At 38.2% G+C, this 26878-nt stretch overlaps 1 protein-coding gene across 19 annotated transcripts in view; it reads right to left on the reverse strand.

Annotated features, from left to right (window-relative positions):
* The window catches only part of LOC106071711 (Kv channel-interacting protein 4-like), a 323919-nt gene that overhangs the window by 63336 nt on the left and 233705 nt on the right, over window positions 1–26878 (reverse strand). The window contains exon 1 of one of the 19 annotated variants that reach the window (XM_056018525.1): window positions 22051–22487. The exons of 17 other annotated variants lie outside the window; for them this stretch is intronic. Coding sequence is in view for 1 of the 2 variants with exons in the window: in XM_056018518.1 (XP_055874493.1) it covers window positions 1639–1720 (82 nt within the window). In the remaining variant the exon portion in view is untranslated. Of the gene's footprint in view, window positions 1–1638; window positions 1859–22050; window positions 22488–26878 lie in introns of those variants that run through there. One more of the 19 variants, XM_056018518.1, reaches the window with a different exon arrangement.

Consider the following 26878-nt stretch of genomic DNA (forward strand, 5'->3'; position numbering starts at 1 on the left):
CTATGCACGAAGTTTGTTTATTTTTAGGAAAAAAATTACAATAGATTTATTATAATAGTTTTAAAAGACGGGTGGTACCAATCGAATTGAACTTCCGGAAAAATTTTTGATTTCCTAACAAATTAAAAATAAAATAAAAAAAAATGTGACAAGACATTTTATAGATAAAATAAGATTATATTAATCCAAACAAAACGTAATCATCACAACTCTTATTCTTCCTATATTCCACAAACTCTTATACGCATATTCAATGTATATGTGAACTCCAGACACCTTATAGCCAACCTGTTGCATTAAACAACATTCATGTGCCTTTCTTTCTCCCTAAGCCTTCGTAAATGGAGCCTCATCAGGAAAAAAACTGGAACCAATTTAACACCCAAAAGGAAAAAAAAAATATCCCCAAATGGCAACATGTGATACACTTGGTATAAATACACAACAGCTTCCGTCTGGTCGGCTGTTGGCAGAAGTGATCCTCATTATGTCCCCTTCTCAGTTGCCATTACCAGTAACTCCAGCTCCACCTAACAACCTTCTCTGCCGCCCTTTCCGAAGCCTGCATCCTGATCTTTCGCAGATTACGTTCAAGAACAACTGCGAAGTTCAAGCTCTTAATGAAAGGAAGTGCAGCCATTTTGGTGAAGATCAAAGGGGAGGGAACTCTCAAGTGATTTGTTGTCTTTCCTCGGGTGTGTTACCGTTCTTTCGTTCCGCCCGTTAGACGAAATGGCGTCTGCTGAATTTAAAATACACAAACACGCGCTGGAACATAACATGCTCACGCGCAAGCGCGTGCCATCGACGGGTGAAGCGAATGTAAGGATGAGATAATACGATGCATGTAGGTGTATCATATTAAAGGTATTAGATGTAGTCTTGGCGTGAGTAACAATTTGAGGCGGTCTAGTTTATGCAATTTAAAAAGACCAAGCGAAAGTTTTTAATTTTGTAAAGCACCTTAAGCCAGCACATCTCCAAGGAACATCAAACAGAAAAGGGACATTTTACAAACATTTTTAGAAGTCTCACTTTAATACCTTGAGGTCTGTCATTTTGTATTAGGTGTCAAGGCTATTTTAATTACATAAACTATAAACAACGCGTTTACACCATACACCATTCCTCAAGAGGCCCTTTTATGCCAGACGCCAGCACGGCTTAACTGGTAAAGATAAGAATTATGGGGGAGCTTCCTCGGTGTGCTCGGCGTTTGGGCCCGATTGTAACCGAAGCGCCATGAGATATTAATCATCGTTAATAGAGATGTAATATATTACATCCGCTTGGATACCTCCCGGACAGTTAAATCAGGCCAATGTAGGGGAACATCCGTGGAGCTAGAGTTCCAAAAGAGTCTTTAACTTAAACTCAGCTCTTAAGATACTTTCAACCCGAAGATCTAAATATGTAATTTTATGAACCAGTATCACGTTTTGAAAGTACCAAGAATATGAACAATTGTGAAGTACAGACTCAAACATTTGGACTTTGATCAAACATTAAGATCAGCCTTTCAAACTGTTTATCTTATTGAGTGAAAAAAAAAAAAAGCTCAGTTCAAATAGGACAAGTTAAACCTTTATGCTAATATCACTACGCTTGTTTTTTTTTTCTAAAGATCACGTGACTAACCTTTTTGTTTCCGGTGCGTATGAAATTTAACTCCATGCAATGAAGACATGCGCCGGAACAAATAGGCCGACATGGACAACATGGTGCTTCTTGTTTTGTTTTTGATAGTCTTTTATGTTCTGGTGAAAAAAGTTGTTTGTTTGCTGTTTGTCTGTGCTGTTAATGGTGTGTGTTAGTGAGCACGCCCCGGTCTGTTATGGTCAAGACCTGTCATTGATCGACGCAGCAGGTCGCGGTGAAGAATGACATTATTACTTAGCAAGAAAGTAGATACGGTAAAGGGGGGGGGGAGTGTGAGGATAACATATATACATGTCTAGGTGAGGGCTGGGCCAAGTGACAGCTGCTAGAGTGTGCGCGCGTGCGTCTGTGTATGTATGTGTAACATAATCCACAGCTGTAGGCCCTATATGTGAGTGGGTTTCAGCCAGTGTGTTGTGTATTGCGTGTAAGTGAACACAGTGTTGTGTGTAGGCATATTGCTGTGTCATCGGCGTGTCGCGAACCCAGGGGCGGCACTAGCTAACCACAGATTGATATCAAATACCGGAAGATTAAAAAAAAATATATATTTTCACTTAATTTAAAACGAGAAAGCGTATTTTAGAATTCAAAGATAAATAATTAAATCTCATGCTTGAAACTTGTGTATATTGTGTTCTACTTATTATGCCCTTGTCATGCACTTTTTATGCACTGTTATGTACTTTTAATGTACTCTTCTTCTGGATTGGGTATGCACTGTAATGGAATTGTTACATGCTTGTCCTGCGCTGTTATGTACTTGTTTAGTATTGTAACACACTTGTGTATGTGGCAGACGACAACTGCTGATGCAGACGATGTCCGGTCAAGGACACAGATAGTCTGAATGCGTGTAAACATGAAAGTGGCAAGCAGAAGTGGCGAGGAACCCCAAAATATGGACATTCTCAAAGACAAATACGGACTTAGTGCTGGATTTACATATAGGCAACATATGCTATAGCTTAGGGCCACCAACTGCTTGGAGGCGGGAAAAATAGTTCCAGGGATATTTTCAGTCATTTGGAAGAAAGAGCAATCGCCTTCTGCTGAACTCAAGATGTGCCATATTAAAAAAAAAGGTTAAGGACCTTATCAAGTCTAAATTCATCGCTGGGCGGACCTTGAAATACGAGGAGCTACGAGGAAATACGTACAGTCATCATTGAAAGGGAGAAAGTGTTTACTATGGGGAGAGGTGGGTAAGACAATGGTAAACTTTATAATACAATGGTAAACATTATAATACAATGGTAAACGTTATGTTTACTATGGGAAGAGGTGGGTTATACAATGGTAAACTTTATAATACAACGGTAAACTTTATGTTTACTATGGGAAGAGGTGGGTAATACAATAGTAAACTTTATAATACAATGGTAAACTTTATATTTACTATGGGAAGAGGTGGGTAAGACAATGGTAAACTTTATATTTACTATGGAAAGAGGGGGGTAAGACAATGGTAAACTTTATATTTACTATGGAAAGAGGTGGGTAAACTTTATGTTGACTATGGAAAGAGATGGGTAATACAATGGTTAACTATATATAAATTAATGTGCTTACATTGTTCAAAAAAGAATGTCTATTTTTAATCTTGATTTGTAAGAGTTTCTAAAATCTCAAAGCTACATGAAATCTTCTGGATAAATAAGCCGCATTGGTTCATTTCTATGACCTTATTACACAACAGCAAACCTCAGAATATTAAAGAGTACTTCATTCACCTGTTTTACGCCTTAATTTCTAATCTTAAATCTTTTAAATCCCTAGCCTTTCTCCACCCTATCCTTAACAGCTTTAGTGGAGAAACTTGACGTGTGTTGGATTTGATGACACTATTGATCAAGCACGGGCTAATTAGTCTCAAATATCTTCAAGATCAACACAGAACAAGTTTATATGATAGCAGTCTGGATACATTTGATGAAAGTGTTTTTATACGGCGTCTTCGCTATCGCAAGCTAGAGAATCTTGGGACCAGATCTCTATGTCCACTAATCGTCTTTTCCACGTTCGGTTTAACTTTCTGGCTAGGCCTGGTGGACAAAGGTCAACGAGTGTCTAATTGGTGCTCCCAGAGAATGTTAAATTAATTAAGCTCCAATCTCTTCCCAGAGTTCTGCTTTTCTCCCAGCGTGACGTTTCTGGCCGGAGCTTCAGCTCCAGGTGGTGATGGGATTGAATTAGCCCTTACTTAGCTTGTTATTGCCTCCCTTTAATTAACATGCTTAAAAAGAAAAGTCATGATTGACTACAGTCTCCGCCCCTGATGTCTCTACATACATTATTTTCTTTTCTTGGCTCTTCCCTTGACGTTAACTCTTGCTCTCCTAACTGACGATACCAGCGTTGATTTCACCAGAATGTGGTAAATAATTACGGAGAGAAAGAGTTAAGCCTAAAAAAAAAGTGAGTTTAAATATAGACGAAGATTAAGGGCCTTTGTTGTTATTGTCTACGTTGTACATGTTCCTCCCTCCGCGTAGGCCCTCTTACCCTCATTTACTAAATGTTAAGATGTTATTTGAAGTCTGGCCCTAGGGGAAGTGAATCTGGTGGCCCCAAATAATTATTAAAGATAATCAACGAAACAAATTAACCAAATTTATTAAAAACTAAAATGTTATTTGCTGAATTTAGGTCATTGACTAAATGCATGACACGTAGGACGTAATCATATTCTTTTTTGAAGTAACGTCTGTGTTATATAAGATAAGATAAAATATATCTGTATTGTAATGACTCAAATAGTAAGACGCGTAGAAGTTTGATTTCATTGGGTATTTCCATAGTGACGCGACAGTACATTAAAAAGTTTGAACGGGAAATAGGTTAGGGACGAATAACGGACGAGAGACGAAAAGACGGCTTGCAGTGAATCTTGACGACGTGGACTGTGCCCTTATTTCTATAATAAAGTGTATTTAAAATGGACGGATTATCTTATTCTATACTAGACGTACTTGCTCTATGGTTGAATTGCATGGAAGAACTCGCGATTGTAATTAGCATCATCTCATGTAAGCAGTTTGCTCTTTATTGCTTATCAACTATCTTATGCCTAGATCTACGTAACAGCCGCACCTCCTGGAAGTCGGTGGCGGATGGAAGTAGACAGGGGCTCTAACTCGGGACTATCGTGACGACAGTGCGAGGTAATTACACCACTTTCACCGAGGTGGACCATGTTGAGACTGAGTAACGGCTTTTGACAAGTATTATGGTGGATACGCCTCTGAGCATGTACTTAAAAAAAGTAAAGTATCCCTATATGCAATCTATATGGCAGATGATGTAAAGGTCATCTGTTTCTATGGCCGACGTTTAATGATGGCGTCATTTGGGCCGGCACAACGAACAAGTCTTTACTTTACTTTAATTAAGTTTGTTTTACATATAGGAAAAGGGAGATGACTATTGTAGTGTTGAGAGATATGACAGTAATTGTGCTGTTCTTTCCCCCCATAAAAGCTTTGGTTGTTGTTGTTTTTTTATTAATATTGTTTTATATTTTGAATGTTTTTAATGTAGAAATTACTTGTTGAAAACATCATTTAAAATTAACATGTGCTGTAAACAATAATCTTTCATTCATTGAAAGCTTATATATGTATACATAAGTCACTTATTTCAAGATTAAGAATATAACATGTATATATCATACCACACAAACCATCACGCCGGCGGATCCGTACATATACATAGTACACTCAATCTGTCTTCCCACCACATCATAGTCAGGCTAAACGTTTCACCAATGCTCAGTTAAGCAAGGTAACATTTCACACTAGTTCAGAAAGTACCCTACCCCTGGCTCCCATGGGTCATTCTAAAAAAACACCTCTACCTCCACTAGCTCACCCCACATCAGCTCTTCACTCGCCAGATTTTATTTTCCTGCATCTGCTATTCACCTTAGTTGTCTCCCCCCCCCCCCACTCCCCCACCTCCCCGCACCTAGACACCTGAAAATAGCCTACAGTAAGGCAAAAAAGACATTTAAGGCCCATGCGAGCTATACCGAATACCCGTCTTTTTATCGTGTGAACTTAAGACATAAAAATGATTACGTCAGGGCCGACCTTAGATGATTGGAGGCCCAAGGCGAAGAGAATTTGTTTTTGTTTAGCGCTTTTTAATGCTTTTAGCGTTCTCAATTCTCTATGACCCTACCACTTGTCTGGACCAGTTGGGAAAATGGGGGGGGGGGAGAACGAAAGGGATATCTGGGGGAATTTTTACGGAATTCGCTTTTTAAAAGCATTTATACGATAAATGACCTGATTTCGAACCCATCGCTCAAGCCTCTTCAAGCCGACATATTAACCACTCTGCTAGTGAGGTGCTTAGAAGATTGTATAGTTTTTTTTTTTATTTATTACAAACTTTCTTTGAAGCGGCGACATATAAAGCTTCTTTATAAAGCTTATTCAGCTTCTACCACCACTTCATAAAGGGATATCTGGGTGGATTTTAAGGTTTTTAAAAGCATTTTCAGAATAAAATGAGGGAGGGGGGAACGACCTGAGTTTAAACTCGTGTCTCACGCCTCCTAGGACCGATGTGCTAACCACTCTGCTTGTAAGATACTTATCACTAGAGAAGTTTGTTTATTTATAAATTGTTTGTTTCAATTTAAAACAGCTACCCTATTTAGGGGACTACTTAAGCTTATAGCACATCTTCAGTCAAGTACAATTTCTTTCCCTTATTCAAGATACCAAATAAATAATTAATTAGTAAAATTTAATTAAATAATTGATTAATTTTTTAAATTGATTCTTGTGTTGTCAGGAAAAAAATAATTGTGCGAAATTTCAGCTTGATTCGAGATTGGGTGTCAGACAGACAGACAGAATGCCACCAGCATTCAATGCCACCAGATTCTCACAAATGTAAAAAAAAAGTGTCCGAGATCCAACGAGAACTGAGTGAGATTCTCTGGCTCTGGACAACATGTCAGACTATGAAAGAGCATGGGGAAGCGGGTTCTTTCAAAGACCAACAAAATCAATCCAGGAGTGAAAGACGTGGGAGGAGGGGAGGGAGGGGGTAAACGTGATGTAGAGAGGGAGGTAGAAAAACAAACCTGTTGGGGGGGGGGAGGGGAGGGAATAGTGTTGAGGCTTTCATGTGTTCGCTGGAAGGCAACTGCTCTGTGTTCGATTTGATTGACAGGTAGCAATAGAGGGGAGACGGGGTACTAAGGCTTTTGGTTTGATTTAACCGCAGTTCCATGTGGCTACACTTGGGTCTTTAATGACACGTTAATTAAGAAAACGTTGGATCAGATTGAAGGAAATTATACCTGCACAAGTATCGATTCCCTGGATCAGCAACGCAAAGGTTTTATTTTAAGACATTGGCTTTCAGAGCTTTCTTCAGATATGAAGATAAATAGATCCTAGCCTATAGACTTTTATATATCATTGGTCCTAGCCCATAGACTTTTATATAACATTGGTCCTAGCCTATAGACTTTTGTATATCATCGGTCCTGGCCCAAACATCGTGAAGGAAGACAGGGAATGACGTCAGGATGGAACTCATGCACCTTCGAGACGGCGGTCCGGAGCTCATGCCTTCACCTTCACCTATCTATCGTTTTTCTCCATTCCACCTTGTGGTCTATAGGGCAGATAATGCAAAGGTCATCTGTTTCTGTGGCCTACAGTTATCAAGGGTGTCATGTGGCCAGCACAACGACCAACCGCCTTTACTTTTCCCTAACTAATGTCAAGTACCCATTAGAGCTGGTCGGACTCAGAGGCGCCCGAAGATCCCGAAATTAAAAATCCCAGTCTTCACCAGGATTCGAACCCCGGTCACCGGTTCGGAAGCCAAGCGCTTTACCGCTCAGCCACCTCACCTCCGATTTTAAATAGTGCCAGCCAAAAAGCGTCAAGTTGTCTCATAAAGAAATAGACTCAACGTAGATGTGGAGTGCAGACGACAACTTAGGAGTGCAGACGACAAGATAAATTAGCTCGATAGGTTCTGATGCATCCACGAATAAGATCTTAAGTTGAAGAGGCGGGGTGGGTGAATAGATGATGAAATGTGAAGATGAAGTTCAGATGGAAGTCGGATACCGAAGACAGAGGTTCGTGTCTTTATAATTGTTTTGAAGCGAGCTCTTGATCTTGTTTAAAATTATCCCTGTTGTGTTTCTACATACATCTGTATTGAAATCTAAAGTTGTCTAGATTATTAACACAATTTTATGTTCATTTAAAAAAGAAACGCTTGTTCAAGTTCTGGAATAAAAATATTACACACCTACAACTGTTTAGTTGGACCAGGTGTCTGAGATCTGGAACTACAAGCCTACGTACTACTGCTAGTCAAGGTAGTCATTTATAATAAATATAAGAGACAATTTTAGTGAGTATTTTAATACACTTCCGCATTAATAAGACCTTTTCAAAATGGATTCGTCCACTACAGTTCAACTGTCGATTTTAACTTGAAAACAAAATACCATATAACGCGCAATTGTGGCGACACAAAGCGAGATTGTAGCTTATATATAGATAAACAGACAGCTGAGACTAGGCTTTCTTAGGAGCAACGTCTTTGTTATATGTAATTGTTTAAAGATTCAAATTGATCCCTGAATTGGTGTGGTAGAAATAATACGAGGGGACAAAACCTACATATTTAGACGTATCTGTAAATACTGAACGATAATTTTCCCTCGCTGGTATCAAACAAAATAATTAATTACCAGTAAGTCATTGACTAATTGTTTAATTTTCTTTTATTAAATTAATGTCATGTCTAGTCCAATGAATAATTGTGCAAAGCTTCAACTTGATCCGAGAATGGGTGTACAATAAGGTGTACAATCTTTTTACCAGACAGACAGACAGAAAGACAAAGAGAGTGAATACAAGTGTTGTAACAGAAATAATAGAAATGTAAAAATGACAGCGTTTTTTGGGGGGTTAAATTTAATAATCTGATTGCTTAACAATATCCTCAAAGCTCCCCCCCCCCTGTTTTGCCCCTTTCTTTTAAAACAATATCCTCAAAATGAAACATCAAACAGAAAAACAAAACAGCTTTTTTTTGTGATGTAATCCGCCACAGTTTGCTTCATTGTCCAACATGCTGAAAGCAATCACTACGTTATCCATCAGTATATCCATCAGTGTATCCATCAGTATATCCATAACTAATCCAACATCCCAGCGACCAGAGATTTTCAAAAAAGACAACAGGAGAAACAGACATGTGTTTGAACTGGCCACGTCTGAGAACGCTGGTGGTCGAATGTTTCCGTTGAAACAAAACAACAGGCTGAGCAGACGATAACAGAGCCGGTCTTTGTGACATCAACAATCGTGCTGCTACTTTAAGCATCAGACAAGAACGGAAACCAGATCAAGTTTTTCAGAGGCATTAGTGACAAGATATCTAGCATGGTCTGTCGTCAATTTCAGTCTAGTTTTTGTTTCTGTTTCTGTTTTTAGATGTTTTGTCTGTCGTCAACTTCAGTCGAGTTTTGTTTCTATTTTTAGATGTTTTGTCTGTGTGTGTTCTTGGTGAGTAAAAAAGAAATATATGTACGATTTAGATATTGTTTCATCATATTCTATTTTTAGCCTTTTGGTTTCAAAAAGAAAAAAATATATAAATATGTTTAGCACACTACAATGCTATCAGTACATAAAGCGAATTGATATTTATAAATTATAATATTTTGTTTAAAAACTAAATTATATCTGTTTGTAAATTCAAAGGTAAAACAAATCGAGTTTGGGTTTGTGCTATCGTAAATTTTTTTTTTTTTAAGTGCAAAGTGCTAACCTGTCCAATAACATGACGCTAATCTTTCAAATAACATAACACAAACCTTTCAAATAATATACAAGCGAAATTTTCAAAGAACATGACGGAAGCCTTTCAAAGAACATGACACAAACCTTTCAAAGAACATGACACAAACCTTTTAAAGAACATGACACAAACCTTTCAAAGAACAACACAAACCTTTCAAAGAACATCACACAAACCTTTCAAAGAACATCACACAAACCTTTCAAAGAACATCACACAAACCTTTCAAAGAACATCACAAACCGTTCAAAGAACATCACACAAACCTTTCAAAGAACATCACAAACCGTTCAAAGAACATCACACAAACCTTTCAAAGAACATCACAAACCGTTCAAAGAACATCACACAAACCTTTCAAAGAACATCATGCAAAATGTACAATGAATACCATGCAAACCATGGTAAACCTTTGACTAAAATATTTTGCTTGTATTATTAGTTTGCCATTACGTGCCCTCCCTAGACTGCCACCTTTCATTACATGTCATTACATTTCATTACACACGTCACGTTACATCGATACATATTACCAATTTTAGCTTAAACAAACTCAAATAGCTTAAGGGGTAATTTTTTTGTTTTTAAAAAGAAACTTTCCTTCACCCAAATATCCTCAAAGATTTCAGTCCTCTATTTCCATTCCCTCCCTTCCACGTCCAATCCTGTAATGCTATTATACGCCCCAGAGAGTTTGGGTGTTATTTCCCCCACCAAAAGACCATAAATATTTCACGTTGGGTGGACATCTCTCTGGTACAAACGTCTCTGGTAATGGTCGGGGTTAACCTCTGACCTCTGAGATCAATCGTTAAATTCAATTGAGCGAAAAAAAATAAAAGAGCTTCTTACGTAAGTCTAGAGGAACTGACTCAGAGGCGTACAAAAACACAGATAATTGCTGCCTGGTCGTGCGGTTTGCGCGCTGGACTGTCGTTCAGATTTATCGATGGTCCCGGGTTCAAACCCTGCCCGCTCCCATCCCCCGTCGTCCTGCGGGAGGTTTGGACTAGGAAGTAAATTATCTTCAACTCTGAAGGAACATCCGAAACATGTACAACATTTAACAATCAAACATAATGTCCCGATATTCTCTACAATGTACATAGCGACATGCGCATTAGAAATGTAAACACATTTGCATTTTACTGCAGCAGATTAAGTAAATTAGACTGTGTTGCGAGAGCGTTCAGAGTAATTCTGGGTTTAAAGTGGCCTTGGTATCTTAACTCTTTCTCTCCTAACTGACGATACCAGCGTTGATTCCACCAGAATCTGGTAAATAATTACGGAGAGAAAGAGTTAAATTAAGGACGTTCCCTTCAAAACAGAAGATAATTAAATCCTATTCGTGTGTTAATCAAGTCATGCATGTTAATTAGAGACTTATGCTCTGCCTTGTTACTAGTTGGTTTTTTTTTTCTGACTGATTCAGGAAAGAAGGAGCACTTATAAGAATTTGTCCTAGCATATGGAATAAGAAATACGTGTGTCTATCTGGGTATATGATCATGTTTTTGTTTTCTATTTGTAAAATTTGATTTGGTGTCTAATGTATTACTGCTACTTTACTTTTGTGTCTTTTGTCTTGAAGTGTCTCAAAATGTAGTGATTTTACTAGCGATGTTACTCAAGATAAATGTGAACTTTTTTGTTAGTTATAGATCGTTATGTGGGAAGCGTGGTCGAGAGGCTAAGTGCGCTTGAACTTGGCTTGTCTTGGCAAAGTTGAGTTTACTGAGCGCCTAAAGGCAGCACGGAAAACCAACTCCTAGATACCCCCACTGGTTCACAAATGAGATTGGACCAAAGCGCTCTGAGCATGCTATAAGCATGAAAGTAGCGCTATATAAAAGCTATAATAATAATAATAATAATAATAATAATCTTAAGTGTCTATTTTGCTTCTGTTGTAGTATATTAACATTGAGTATTTGGTATATTGAGCGTAAACAAGTAAATAAATAATTAGTAATCCCGTCTGTGCTATGAATGGCATAAGACACCGTTTCATACTAAAGATAATAATAATGGCAATGCCTTCGATTCCGTAGATTAAGGATGAGTGCAGTGTTTCACATGACTATGTAGACCCAATTGCGACCTGTATATTTTCCCGCATTTCGTGCAGACAAAGCTAAAGTATGTATAACTACATATATAATGTTATGACATGATTAGGAATTAGTTATTTGTTTCGGGAATAAGGGGAAAGTTTTAATTAGCGACAAGTGACGTGACAGATCTTTAAAAAATAAGAAAGCTCTAAGTGACGCTAAAAGAAGACGCTTCTTGTAGAGTAGTAGACTTGAGTACGACATTATTGACATCGGACGATTCCCTTCTTGAGTATTAAACATATTTGTAGAACAACATATCAGCGTCGACTACATATTTGATTGTTTCGGCCTTTCGCCGGTGTTCCTGAAGTACATGAGTTCAGCGTTACTTCCAGTCAGATCTACACTAGATATATTTACAAGAATCAACACCGCGCGGAGGCCATTACAATAAATAAAATTAAAAACATCTCTATGGTCAAATGATGACGAAGTATGAACGAATCGGAACAGCCCTGATCGCGTCAAACAATTTGACTAAAGGGAATGCCCTATTTCGTACTGCTGGATGTAAATGTATTATTTAGTGCTAGACCCGAATGTACTCATTACTGTCAGGGCTGAATGTATTAAGTGCTGCCACCATTCGGACAAAACATTCTACCTTTTTGATTAATAAAAAAATGTCTACCAGTCCTCTGCGGTAACGTAGGTGATGCTTAGATACAGCCAGCACCCTCACAGACACACAGTGTTTACCTCTTTCTCTCCGTAATTATTTACCACATCATTCTGTCGGAATCAACGTTGGTATCGTCAGTTGGGAGAGAAAGAGTTAACAAATAAAGAGTTACATGTTGCATTTTATATGGGCAACTAAGAGTTACCGTATTCTTGGTATACCAAACAATTCGTTTCCATGAGTCCAGTTAATACCTAGCGCCCTACCTTATTACACCCCTCCATTGGCGCCCTACCTTATTACACCCCTCCATTGACGCCCAACCTTATTACACCCCTCCATTGACGCCCTACCTTATTACACCCCTCCATTGGCGCCCTACCTTATTACACCCCTCCATTGGCGCCCTACCTTATTACACCCCTCCATTGACGCCCTACCTTATTACACCCATCCATTGGCACCCTACCTTTTAACACCCCTCCCTTCGCACCCTCCCCCTGTTCCTAAAATGAAATTTGGCGCTAGTGTAAGATGAAGGGGTGGGCAAGGAAGGTAATCAACTTGCATTATGTCAAAACGTTATGTCAAAAGGATTGTATATAAAAAAAAAATCAATGCGATTCTCCAGTTCCATGGACGACTTCTGCTAGCCCCTTGTCCAGTGTTCCGGCCACAACTTCCTAGGGACACTTCAGGCAAAGCTGAATGACAGCGGCACAATTTAATTACCAGGTCGGTCAAGTGCGTCGGGGATGTTGACGCTGAAAAAATTATCGTCAATCCATTCGTCACTTTGTATTCAGCGGTATCTTTCTCCCTCTCTCTCTCTCTCTCTCTCTCTCTCTCTCTCTCTCCCTTTTTGTCTGACTCTCCTCACTCTCTCTCTCTCTCTGCCTATCTCTTCTCTTTTACTCTCTCTCTTTCTCTACATTTCTTCCTTTTTGTCTGACTCTCACTCACTCTCTCTCTCACTCTCTCTCTCTCTGCCTATCTCTTCTCTTTTACTCTCTCTCTTTCTCTACATTTCTTCCTTTTTGTCTGACTCTCACTCACTCTCTCTCTCACTCTCTCTCTGCCTATCTCTTCTCTTTAACTCTCTCTCTCTCTCTCTCTACCTTTCTCCCTTTTTGTCTGACTCTCACTCTCTCTCTCTATCTGCCTATCTCTTCTCTTTAACTCTCTCTCTCTCTCTCTCTACCTTTCTCCCTTTTTGTCTGACTCTCACTCTCTCTCTCTCTCTGCCTATCTCTTCTCTTTAACTCTCTCTCTCTCTCTCTCTCCCTTTCTCCCTTTTTGTCTGACTCTCACTCTCTCTCTCTCTCTCTATCTGCCTATCTCTTCTCTTTTACTCTTTCTTTCTCTCTCTCTCTCTCTGTTTCACATTCTCCCTCTTCCCCTCTTCTGGGACCCAGCGAATCAACAAAGATGGCATTTTCTTTATAAAAGAATATACAATAATGGGGATTTTCAACTAAAAGTGTATCACAGTAATCTGCTATTTTTTTTTAATTAATTAATTTATTTTCTTTTGCACTTTTATTTATTAAGATCTGCTATACGTTCAAATCAAAAGTCAATGACTATTATTAAATGGTTCATGAAATATTTCAATTACCTATTACGAATTCACTGGATAGACCAATAAGGTTTTTATTTATAGATTCGCTTCCATGTATGAAAATTTACAATATTATTTGAACGTACTAGATGAAATTAAACTGTAGTCACCAATTGTTAACTCTAGCTCTCTTTAAATTGTATGTATGTAAAGCTAAAAAAACCCCACAAATACAGCTGTAAAAAGAAAATACAAATTAGCTTTATCACCCACCAAAGGTAGAGACAACGTCTATTTCCATGGCAACAACTTTTTTTTTCTTCTTTTTATTAGTTTACTTTATCAAAGATTATTGAGCCCGTTTAACAATAGAGGAGTTCAATAGCTTCGATGATCAGGAAAAAAAGAAGGTCTAAACTACATATGCGTCTCTCAAGAGACAAAGGTCATAATGAACAAGGGTCGCTTGAAGTTTTCTGACCAAAAGCATTACCGGCCTACTGATGGTGTTTATGTTCACATTAGCAGAGTGTGTTTACAAAACAGTGTCGTCTCAGTAATTAAAAGTCCGCAGATTTGGTTACTTGAAAAATTGAATAAATAGTTACAGAGAGACATGAGTCCGAGGTTGATTTACAGGCGGATTTACAGGCGGATTTGCCTGATTTACAGGCCTGATTTACAGGCGGATTTACAGGCGTATTTGCCTGATTTACAGGCGGATTTACAGACGGATTTGCCTGATTTACAGGCGGATTTACGACATTGCAAGACTGCATCCATCCAGGGCCTCACCGTTACCTTTAAAGAGGGCCTACACATTTAAAAAATTACCGGGGGGGGGGGTATAACATTTTTGTCAAGATGTAAAGGAAATACAAGAAAATAAGGAAATGATATTAAATTTTAAAATTTTTTATAGATTTATTACTTTTATAAAGTACATTTATGTTCAAGCTTAAAGAATGTAGGTACCTCGACAGGGCAATCACTTACTAAACTCCGGCACCGTGTGCGAAAAAATTGTGAGTGTTAAGGATGTAAATTTAATATTTAGATGTCTAAATAATCTGTATTCACAATTGATTAAGATTATGTATATAGTATGTATTATAATCTACCATGCAAATATTTTTATTCCGGAGTTTGATACTAAATAAACATGGGCGTACGATCACATGTTTATGGGGGGGGGTCTAAAGATGTTTTCACTTTAATGAGATGAAATTAGGTCAATACATAACTCACGAGCTGTTTGCACAACTAAATTATTCCCCAGACGACCTGGTGCTAATTGACTCCAACCACGCTGGACCAATCGGTTGGGCACCCAGGACAAGATTGTTTCAAACCACCGGTGCCCAGCGAAACGTATTGACAAGCACAGCCCGGGGACATTTTACCTCAGCCCTCTACAGCGACCCTCGCTTGCCAGAGGGACGGGGGCTACTCCCCCCCCCCGCCCAATTAATTAATTGATGGCTGGTGAAGAATAAATGAGTTGTCCCCCATCTTTCACCGTCTGGTCTTGATTAAAATAAAAAAAAAAAGTTCTAATTTTGATGAATTGTTCCGCTATTCGCCAACTGGTGCCGTCTTTTACAGCAACCATTCTTTACAATCCCAGAGTTCATTACGTCTGATGACGTCACAACGGGGTTTTACATCTGTGGTCTCGGCAGCAGGTTGATTCACGCCCGCCCCGCCCCCTCCCCCGACCCACGAGATCGGGAGCGCCAAATAGTGGAAACGTTTGCTTTCGAAGTTGACAACATAATCTTACCACGTGTCACCGTTCAAACACACTCAAGCACTCAGACATTAAGTCACACACACAAAACGCACACTCCCACACATACATGAACTCTCATACAACGTACACACACACACACAAACATACTAACTCACGCACACTCAAACACAATCACACACACACACATACGGTGACACCGCACAATGACTTTATAAAAACTGACATCGCATTGTAACTAGGCTTCTTGGGTCTTGTCTGTTCATGAAGCCTCTACAGTTCTCTCGTGATCCACATATCCCACAATTCAGTTGATGAGAGTAATTAGCCACTGGACATTGGACGAAAATGTCTACCGTATTTCTCTTCTCATGAAAGTGAAATCGACTTGAACACAATCTTTCCGTAATTAAGGTAATCAGGCGCCAAGCATACGTTCTACCACCAGAGCTGGGGATTGCTTGGGTGGTCCACGTAAGGGAGATAATGTACGAGAGATTATTCGGCTTATACTGATCCCCTTTTTACAAAGCTTATATCAACTCACTCTGTCTGTCTGTCTGTCTGGTAAAAAGGTGTGTACACGTTATTTCTCCCATACCCATTCTCAGAACAAGTTGAAACTTTGAACATTTATTTATTCTCGTAGACAAGACAAATCAATTTTAAAAAATTTACAAATAAGTCAAATAATTACTGGTGGTTATTAATTATTTAGTTTGATAACAACTAGGGAAATTAATCCTTCAGTATTCACAGATATGGCTAAATTTGTTGGGTTTAGTCCCCTGAAATAAATGTTAACGCTATTTCTCCCTCACGCATTCTCCGATCAAGTTGATACTTTAAACAATTATTTATTATACCTAAAAAAAACATGAATCAATAAAAAAAATGCCCAATTAGTCAATTAATTATTGGTAATCGGTTATTTTGTTTTGAAAACGAATAAGGGAAAAAACTTCTACATTATTGATAGATATAGTTGTAAGGACGGAATTTTTCCCCTTAGATAAGCTTTGTTTTTTTTTTAAAGGATTTTTTTTTATATATTGCTTGTTTCACTATCCAATTTTTCGCAAATATTTTATATGATTGAATTCCTTTGAAAAGTCTGTATTTTAGAAGTTATTCCGAATGCCCTTCACCCCATATGTTACATCAATAATTATTTTTTTTAAAGTACATCTGTACAAACCACCAATTTCAATGTACAAACATGAAACACAGCTAACCTATGTGACAGCTTTATTCATGATATAATATAATTCAAACTATTGTATTCCATACTACTAAATTAAAATATACTATTTAATTAATTTTTTTTTAAAAGTCTATTGTTCAAGAATATTGTGTAAGGATGAACAGAAAGTATTTCCTTTTTAGTCTGTCTGTCTGTCTTTGCGTAAGATGATGTAAAGCTCAACTGTTTCAAGCTTAGTCCTAATAATCTGCCTCTGTGATTAATACTTAATCTAAGTGATATTTAGACTAGACGTACTTAATCAATGTTTAAGCATATCTAAATTTAAAGAAATAACTTTAAAATAATTAAAGTAACGTATGACTTACAAAATCAAGAACGAACGAGTTCTCTTAGAAACGATCATTTGTTAAATTTTACCACAAAAAAAAAAAAAAATCAACACACGAAAGAAGGAATAGCCGGAAGTCAAAACGAAAGAAGGAATAGCCGGAAGTCAAAATGAAAGAAGGAATAGCCAGAAGTCAAAACGAAAGAAGGAATAGCCGGAAGTCAAAATGAAAGAAGGAATAGCCGAAAGTCAAAATGAAAGAAGGAATAGCCGGAAGTCAAAATGAAAGAAGGAATAGCCGGAAGTCAAAATAAAAGAAGGAATAGCCGGAAGTCAAAATGAAAGAACCGTTCTAGTAGTTTTTGAGCTCTAGGCGTGTAAGCCTGCTTGAACAAACTGTTCTGTCTGGAAGAGATCCAAGTCAATGCCTATGTAAAGCGTTGCTATTTCCGATATATCTGGCACTCTGGGTGCATCGACTAGAATGCATGGCCGAAGGCCGAGTACACCGGGAACCTCCGCCATTTTCCTATGTTGTACCAAGCTAACCGTGCAGGACTCGCCATTAATGTAACGGTCCCTTGAGGAACGGCGCATGGATTATCGACAAGGACGTGGAAGCTCTCTTTCAACTTCGCACCGTGCAATGGGACACTTGGACACTCCCACAGGAGTTGTGTTTTGCTATTCATTTAGCCTAATCACTTTCTCTAGCAATCGTTTCAACCCGAGTGCCACGTTGAGGCAGAATAGTGTACCCGAACTAGTAGTTTCCTGCTCTAAAAATTGATTTAATTAAACGAAAGCCATAAGGTATTAATAAAGAGCGTGTCTTATCGACGTCTATTCTAGTTATAACTACTGTGCTGTTATTACATCTATACGCTAATATAAGGGTGGACGAGTGGCTAGAGCGAATCCCGGTGAAGGCTCGGATATAAATCTTCGGATTTTTAAGGGTTGTTCCTAGGCCCACTCAACTCTAATAATATTGGCTGGGGTAAATCATTGTCATTGTGCTGACCACGTGACACCCTCGTTAAAAGTCGGGTGAGCTTTTAATCAGTAGCCCGTGGAAAAAAAAAGGTTTGAAAGGGTAATTTTACTTAAATCTGAGTCCTCAAAGGGGACTAATTCAACTTATACCACCACATCTGTCAAGTACGATTTCTTTCCCTTGTTCAAGATTCCAAACATAAATTACCAATAGTTAATTAACTAATTCGATTTTTTTAACTTGCTTCTTGTCAGGTAAAAGAAATAATTGTGCAGAATTTTGATTAATACGAGATTGGGTGTGGGAGAAATGACGTGTACAATTTTGTTTACCAGACAGAGTGAATCGATATATGTACAAAAAAAAATGATCAACTGAAAATGTATTATCATTTGATTTTGGTTTAGCGTTAATAAACAAAGTTGAGGGTTAGCCATAACAGTTCACGATTGCCCCGGAAGTTATGAATACAACAGAAAAGTAGTAGTACAATTATAGCGCATTCTTTAACTCTTTCTCTCCTAATCGACGATACCATCGTTGATTTTGACCTCATTAAATTAAAAAAACATGATTAGTTTTTAAACTTGACTTTGAATTCTTTAATAAGATCATGCGTTTCACTTTAATTCTACTCCAAATACAAACATTTTCTGATAACAAACAGCAAAGCTATTGAAGCCCAATCTTAACAAGGGTTGTGAAATAGTAAATGAGCGAAATGAAAAATGCTTTCAAAACGTGGAAAATAATTACGGAGAGAAAGAGTTAAGGTGGACTGATAAGGAATTCGGGAATCGTGTTTACAGGTGCTCGTTACACATTAAGATCACTAGTTTTCTACTTGGCGAAAAACAAATGTACATAATCTTTGGTTTCTCGCTACCGATGTAGATATTCTATTAAAGTGGGACAAAAAATGGCTAGTTGTCAGGACCGTATATACTTTATGTCTATGGTATTAGGTATCTCTATTAAATAGCAATCACTGACAGCGTTGTAAGTCTGATGTCAATCTCTAGATTTCTGGCTGCCAAAAGCTAAACATTTGGGTTTTTTTTTTATGCATAATTTAAACAGGTCTTAATCTGATGATACGGTTGGCTGAACATGACCTAAAAAATTAATCAACCGTCAATTTCAATTTGAAAGTGAACACGGTTACATGTATTTCCTCATCTGTAGAGAGAATGGGTTGTCGAAAGAAAGGGTCGGCAAGAAAATGTGTTGACAGCTGAACTAAAAAATATGCGTCCATATTAAAGAGCATGTAAGGTGGCTTTAGGGATAAAAATAAAGAGGATGCGGCTTTAATGGGGGGGGGGGGGGAGGGGAGTAAGTAATGAATACTGACAAGTAATAATAAGTGTCAAGGTCAAATTAGTTATATCTGTATAGCTAATAAACAACATGTATATATTACCAGAACGACGGAAAGCTTCCAATAGGATTCAAACTAGCTAAGGGAGTTAAATATAAACGGATGTTTCCAATAAAAGATTCTGGTTCTTTTCTGTCTTTTGGAGAAGCGAATTTTAGTCAAAAAGCGGGGGTCAATCAATAAGTTTGAGGCTGCATGTTAAGTCTACTTTTAAAAATCTTTTATTGAAATTAAATTATTTTGTCCGTTAATAGCATGTATTTAAATCTTTTTAGGATGTCTGCTTGGAGAATTCGTTTTATCTCGTAAAGATTAATTCTGTTGTTTTTTTTAAGTGACCTAAACAAGAAACCCCGGCATACAATGGACTTTTGGTCATCAGATTCAACCTCTGAAATTATCATAACTCGTAATACGCTTAAGTCCATTGTAACATATACAATGCTTACTTTTTTGTTTATTTATTTATTTAGAATATTGTTGTGTGCTCAGATTGACCAGACATATTACCCCCAGCATCAGCTGACAGAAATGTCAAACACTGACAGCGTCTTTAGAACCCCAAATTTATTTTTTAAATCACGTCGAATGTTGTAGTCAACCTGACGTCCTACTTGTTGAAGTGTCGAGCGCTAGAAAAGCGTGGCTGCAATACCTGGCAGTAAATACCTGGAACAAACTTCTTTGTGTTTTAAAGCTAGCTTGCGGTCTTGGAGTAGCTAGACAGAAATACAGTTAAAATTTGAGCGTTTTCCTACATTTCGGATATTAAGTCGGACCTTAGACTTTACGTTCACCTAAAAGAACTTGATGCACCTCATGGGGATACACTTTAGATTGGCTACGTTATGAAAAAGGGCAATAAAATACAATTTTGAAATTTGACTAGAGTAACACCTTTAGTAAAATCACTCAATTTAGAAAGCCTTCAGGACAGAAGGCTCAAAAGTAAAGTAGCAATCATACATCAAACACTGAACCATAATCTTCAAATACAAAAACAAAATTTAATAAAATACTCTGAAAGACACAAAGATAAAGGCACATTCCTCGTCCCATATGCTAGGACAAATTTGTACAAATACTCCTTCTTCCCTAGTGCTATTAGAGCATGAAATGGGTTGCCTGAGCTAGCCAGGAAAACCAGTGACTTGGCGGAATTTAAGTCATTGGTTAATATGCATGACTAAATGCATGACGCGTAGGACGTAATCATCTTTTTTTTTGAAGTAACGTCTGTATTATATAAGATAGGATTATACAAAAGAAAAAAAGAAACTCTTGGGATTCAAATCAAACCTTTCAGTTTCTTGGTTTCCAAGGCTAATGTCACCCAGAAGCATATTCTTTATAGTTATATAGGCCCCATTTTTTGCAAGCCTGTATTCAACCTTACGAGACAAGCCTTGACCTGGAACCCCAATGGAAAGATAAAGTGAGGAAGACCCAGGAATGCATGACGATGCGATTAGAAAGAAGATACCAAACAGACGTGTGGACAGTTGGAGAGACTCGCCTAGAACCAAGACGCCTGGTAGAAGCTAGTTGGTGACCAGTGCCCCAGACAGAGATGAGAGATGAGATGACGCAAAGATGACATTACGATCTTTATTAATTGTGTCCTAGTTTACGAGACTGATGTGGCATTGACTGGCATTGCCACGCATTTCGAAATCGTTACAAATGTTTCATGTATAGACACTTCCTTCTCTGGAGGATTTTCAGACATAGAGTCTCTGGTGTATACGTTGTACAGAATACTGAAGCATTGATAAGCTATGTATTTTTAAAAAGCGAATACTATTTTTTTGGTATCTTTTTGGATCACAGCAGAATGTATATTTCTCCCATTTCTCATCTTTTTATTTCCTAACGTATTTCATATGTTCCATTTTGTGGCCACCACATTTCTCCTTATTGTTAAAATTGTTGAAATAATGTAAACCGGATCTTAAATATCTAAACGTAAACAAAGAAAAGATTACTGCGGTTAAGTTGTGCATGAAACTCCTCCAGAAAGAAAATATTTCAAATGTTCATGTTAACGCTTATAAATTAATACCAACAAGCAAAATATAAAAATACCTTTACAAAAATACAAGCTTCTCTTGGGAATAACTCTATATTTACAGCCACATATCTCAATATTGTTAGATTTATTCCCCATTTTCAATATCAAACAAAATCAATTAATTTCCACTAATTAATTAATGATTTTGTTTAATATTTTTTTATATTGATTCCTGTTTTTATTTATGAATAATGAATGATTGTGTGAAGTTTCATTTTGAGAATGGAAATTGGGAGAAATAACGTATTCACAATTTGTACCGGACAGACAGACAGACGGACAGACGGAGTGAGTTGATACAAGATTTGTAAAAATAGCCAAATTCATATCATTTTGTCTTTCATTATAAGATTATTAAAAGTCTTATTACTTGTCATCGTAAGATAGCAAGGTGTCAGTGAGATATAGCAAATAACTAAGTCTACGTCATCTGTCAGCATGTCAGCATGTAACAGTCACGTAGTTTAACGTCACGCTGGCCATTATCTAAATCCTGCCCTCACCTGAAATCCTCCTCTTGGCCAACTCCGTGTGCCAGATTTCACACAGCCTCACTCAATGATCCACAGTGAGCGATTCATTAACTATTCAATCACTTACATCTTCCGAATCTTCCCACCTTTCACCTTTCACCCTCTTTAAAAGGTCACGTGAACTAGAAGGAAACACTTGGAGCCCTGTCTGTAATCATCACGCTATAGCGGTCCTTGAACACATCCAACTACACAATTACCGCACTAGAAACACTGTGTTAAAACCTAGGACATGCGGTGTGATGAAGCAATAAACCCGACACACAATCAGATGACCAGTGTCCTCTAGAATAAATAAGGCTTCTCTCTCTCTGCCTCTCCTTCCGTTAGACTTGAGGGGGGAGGAGGCAGTGAACGAAAATAAAATCTTCAGGTTGATCAGTAAAAGAAACTTGGAACAACAGGATGGAGGCGAGGAGGGGCTGCGATCAAAGGGGGAGTGAGGGAGGCCGTGTAAAGATTGGGGGGGGGAGTGGGGGCATTAAAGCGCGAGGCCAGGAGAGAGGGCGGGTTTGATGACAAGTCTCTTGTTTCTCGTGCGCGCGCGTGCTCTGCCGATGAGTGGGGGAGAACGGACTTTGGTTGTAAAAAAAAACAACTTTTCTTCGCCCCCCCCCCCCCCCATTTTTCCATTCCAACACATACCGCCCTCTAAAAAGAAAAAAAGACCGCCCCCCCCCACTCCTTCCTGCTCAAATGTAAACTTCTTGCCACGCAACTGACAGCGGACTTCATGTCAGTCGTGATGTCACTGACAGTTGAGATCCTTCTTTAGTTTTAACAATCGATAAAACTCGGGAGACAGAAACCAAAAAAAAAAGTAATCGATAAAAAAACAAACCGAAAAAATGTCTGAAAATTGCTATCATAAAGCCAACAGATGGCGACAGTGGCGAACAAGAAGTTTGTCCATTTGTACCATATTAACCTCCTCCTCTTTCCTCCCCCTACACACACACGCCACCCGCAAGATAGCGAAGATTGAAGCAGAGATTGACTGACTTCTGAACACGACAGATCTGAGCGGAACTGAAACAGAATAACTAAATATAAATAATAGATCTCGTTGCTGGATACCAGATACAATACGTATGTGGGTAGCACCTAATTAGACATTTTCATAAATAGCGGAATAACTATGAATAGCTAGCCTTTATGTGCATCCGGTGTGCAGAATACTGAACTATTGATACCCGATGTATTTGTTTTAAAAGCTGTACTATGATTCGTTTGCGATTTTTAGCGCAGTAGAATAAAATTGACCAAGCTTTGCTGTTTTAGCTCTTTTTTTTTTTTTTTTAAATTTAGTTGGCAACATTGAAGCTCAATTTTTCGTCCTTGACATCGCGAAAATCACAAATCACACTAATCCATAGTCATGCTGTAACATTTATTTTGGCCTCCTTCAGTCGTAACGACTAGGGTTCGTCTCGTGGAACACTTTTTCATGTGACTGTGGAGCCTTATTTTTGAGAGAGACACTACCGTCCATAAAATTTCTCAGGTTAGGTAAGGGATTCGGATAAGCGAGATGAAAGCCTGGGCATGATTTAGGGTCGGAAATCGCCCACGTAGCAGTTTCCCGCACTCTCCACGCAGCCGATGTGACCAAAGGAACCGAAATATTCTTTACAGTTAGGGGTCATCAGTGCCCGCAGGTTCTGGCAGGTTGCAGCACAGTGTGCCACAAACTGCCTAAGGGTCACCAGCTCCTGATTTTTTCTCAGGGTTGTCTCCCTAATCCTTTCCCGTGTTTGGGTATAGCCGTAAAGCAGCGGAGGTTTGTATTCAGAGTTTCATTTCTCCTTGACGGGTAGCCAACCAAGTCTATTGAGCCCTTCCTTCTCGAAGCTTACTGCTTGAGGCGACAGTTGCTCGCCTTTGCCCCTTTTCCTGTCAATGAACACAGTTCCGCCGGACTCAGTAACTGAACCACACGTGAAGTCCAGGAGTTGGACTGGTTGTCAGAGGCTATTTGAGACGCGTACCATTGGAAGCATTTTATAGGTAATTATGCGCTAAAACCATTACCACTTCCGGTGTTAACATCCTTGCGAGATGAAGTAAAGAGAAACATACCTAATGGATTCACAGTATGTGTGGGATGTGTGGCTCAGAGACCAAAACTGTTTGGCTACGGCTTGTCCACCTAACAAGGGGGCTCGAGTTAGAATCCAAACTAGAGCAGAGTTGTGTTTGCTGAGTGCATAAAGGCAGCAAAGAAAACCTTCTTTCAGATAACCCCTCCCTCCAAACTGGTCCACAAAGGAGATTGGACCATAGCGCACTGAGCATGCTAGACGGGTCAAAGTTGGGCTGGATAAAAGACATTCTTATCTTATAAAATACAGACGCTACTTCAATCCAGTGGCCCGAACGAGAGTTAATGTTTAAAAAAAAAGGCGGAAATGGAAAAGAAAGAGGGGAGTTAATCAAGAAAATAAATATAGCGCTGTCGATGACATCTAGTTTCCATGGCAACTGTAAAGGAAGACAAATGCCATATGAAAAAAAAAGAGTAAAGAAAAAACAACCCGAAACAAATAATAAATGTCAATGTGAATTGTGTTTGTAGCTCATTCAAGATTAGAATGTTGGAATAGATAGGAGCATGGGGTTAATAGATACATGCGGATCTTGGACAAGCAGAGTTGCTGTTCTTTTATCAACCTCGAAACATTTACTTTGCAAGAACTGGGGTAAAACTTAAAGCCCCGATAAAAATGTACAATAGAGTCACGAGGCCATGGTGAATAAGCTGACATCATCATCTCCCGAGACAGAGTGAGACAGATTGAGACATGCTCCTGTTTAATTCTTAGAATTACAATGAACCTTAAATGAATTTCCTGACAGCATCATCTCCCGAGACAGAGTGAGACAGAAGAGACATGCCTCGATTTTATTCTTTGAATTACAATGTATTATTCGTGTGGCTATTGAAGATTTCCATCTAAGGTGGATAACTATGAACAACTAGCTAGTTCTTATATTCTGGTGTATTTGGTGCTCAAATTACAGGAAGTTTTGATAATCTCAGTATTTTTAAAAGTGTTCGACAATTTTTCTGCATGTCCAAACACTGTAAATCAAATTTCTTAGCCTAGAAACATAGAGTAATCTTTTCTATCTTGCCTATTTGAATTTCATTTTCTTAGGTTTTTTCTTTATGTTTCTTCACATCGCCTCCACATTTTTCATATCGCTTTCTCTTCTTTTTCCAAGTACATTGTTTCATAAAGAGTCAGAACTAGAACTTAAAGATCTAAATATGCCAGGAGATTTCTATGTTTAAAATCTATAGCGAAAATGCCCAACTTTCATCCATTCTATTCTACAAACCAGTCATTCTATAAACACATGTATTGCTGTCGACTGTTCACAGACTTAGCAAGAAATCAAAGAACGATAACTATTGGCTAATCGAAAATCGTTTCTCCTTCCGGTCCAGACCAGATTTAGACAAGAGAAGTAGTTAAGTCCAGTCCCAGCAGGGAGAGCGATTTTCATCTCACGTTACACGTATTAGTGGTCAAACTGCCCAGCGGTCATGTAGTCTGCTGTTTTCAGCTATTTCTAGTGGTCAGCCGGTCCAGTTGTTATTACGTGTATTTATAGTGGCCTGATAGTCTAATGACTATGTTAGATGACTGCATCTACATGGTTAGTAAAAACCCAACTCTTTGACTAAGACATCAGTCATTAGAAGTAACCTTAGTTTACCGATAAGAACATTCCAGTAGTCTATAAATGGATGGTTGCCTGGTCCTGGGTTTCTGTTATTGTCTTGATGGCCCCGGACTCGAACTCTTTCCGCCGCCATCCCTAGCAGTTTTGTGGGGGAGGTTTGGGCTGGGATGTAAAAATCTCCAATTTTAAAAGAACATCCGAAACTACAAAACATAACAAAAGTCATATGTCATTTCATATTTTATTTACTATTTAATATACAGAACCAGTCTCAAGAGAAGTGTGAACAGGTAGCTTATTTATATATTTCCTTCTAGAAGATTCATGTATGTAAAGGGAGTCTATTCGGAATTAAAACTTTTTTTTTTTACTTTACTTCCGGTTCATTGATGGTTCGATATGAAAACCTTAAAAAAAGGGAAGACATGCTTACATCATGAACCATCAGTCAAAACGTTTTAAGTTTCATGTTCAATATTTTAGTGATTTGATAGTATTGAAATTAAGTGTCAGATAGATAGATAGATAGATAGATAGATAGATAGATAGATAGATAGATAGATAGATAGATAGATAGATAGATAGAGATAGAGATACAGATACAGATACAGATATAGATATAGATATAGATATATATAGATATAGATATATAGATACAGAATAGATATAGATATATATTTTTAGATAGAGATATAGATTTAGATATATTGTGAGCTAATGGTGACCCTCTGAGTCTACCCAGCTCTAATGAGTACCTCGCATTATTTGAGGAAAAGTAAAGGTGGTAGGTCGTTGTGCTGGCTACATGACACAACTCGTAAACGGTGAGCAACAGAAGACAGAAGTCAGATGATGACGTACAATCTTTTCGAGATCTCTACTTCAGAGAATATTAATATGTTTTATTTCGTAAAGAGCATGTCTGTCATTTTTCCCCGCACACAAAGTTTGGCAAACTGCGGCGACATTTGGGTCATTGGATTTAGATTTTAGATCAAACTTTTAAAAATACAGACCCGTATTAATCCCCCAACACCATCGTATCTTCTTATATTCTTACCTTATCTTATATATTACAGACGTTTTTTTCAAAATATAAGATAATTAC

Source organism: Biomphalaria glabrata, chromosome 1, assembly GCF_947242115.1.
Source record: "Biomphalaria glabrata chromosome 1, xgBioGlab47.1, whole genome shotgun sequence".
Classification (NCBI taxonomy): domain Eukaryota; kingdom Metazoa; phylum Mollusca; class Gastropoda; family Planorbidae; genus Biomphalaria; species Biomphalaria glabrata.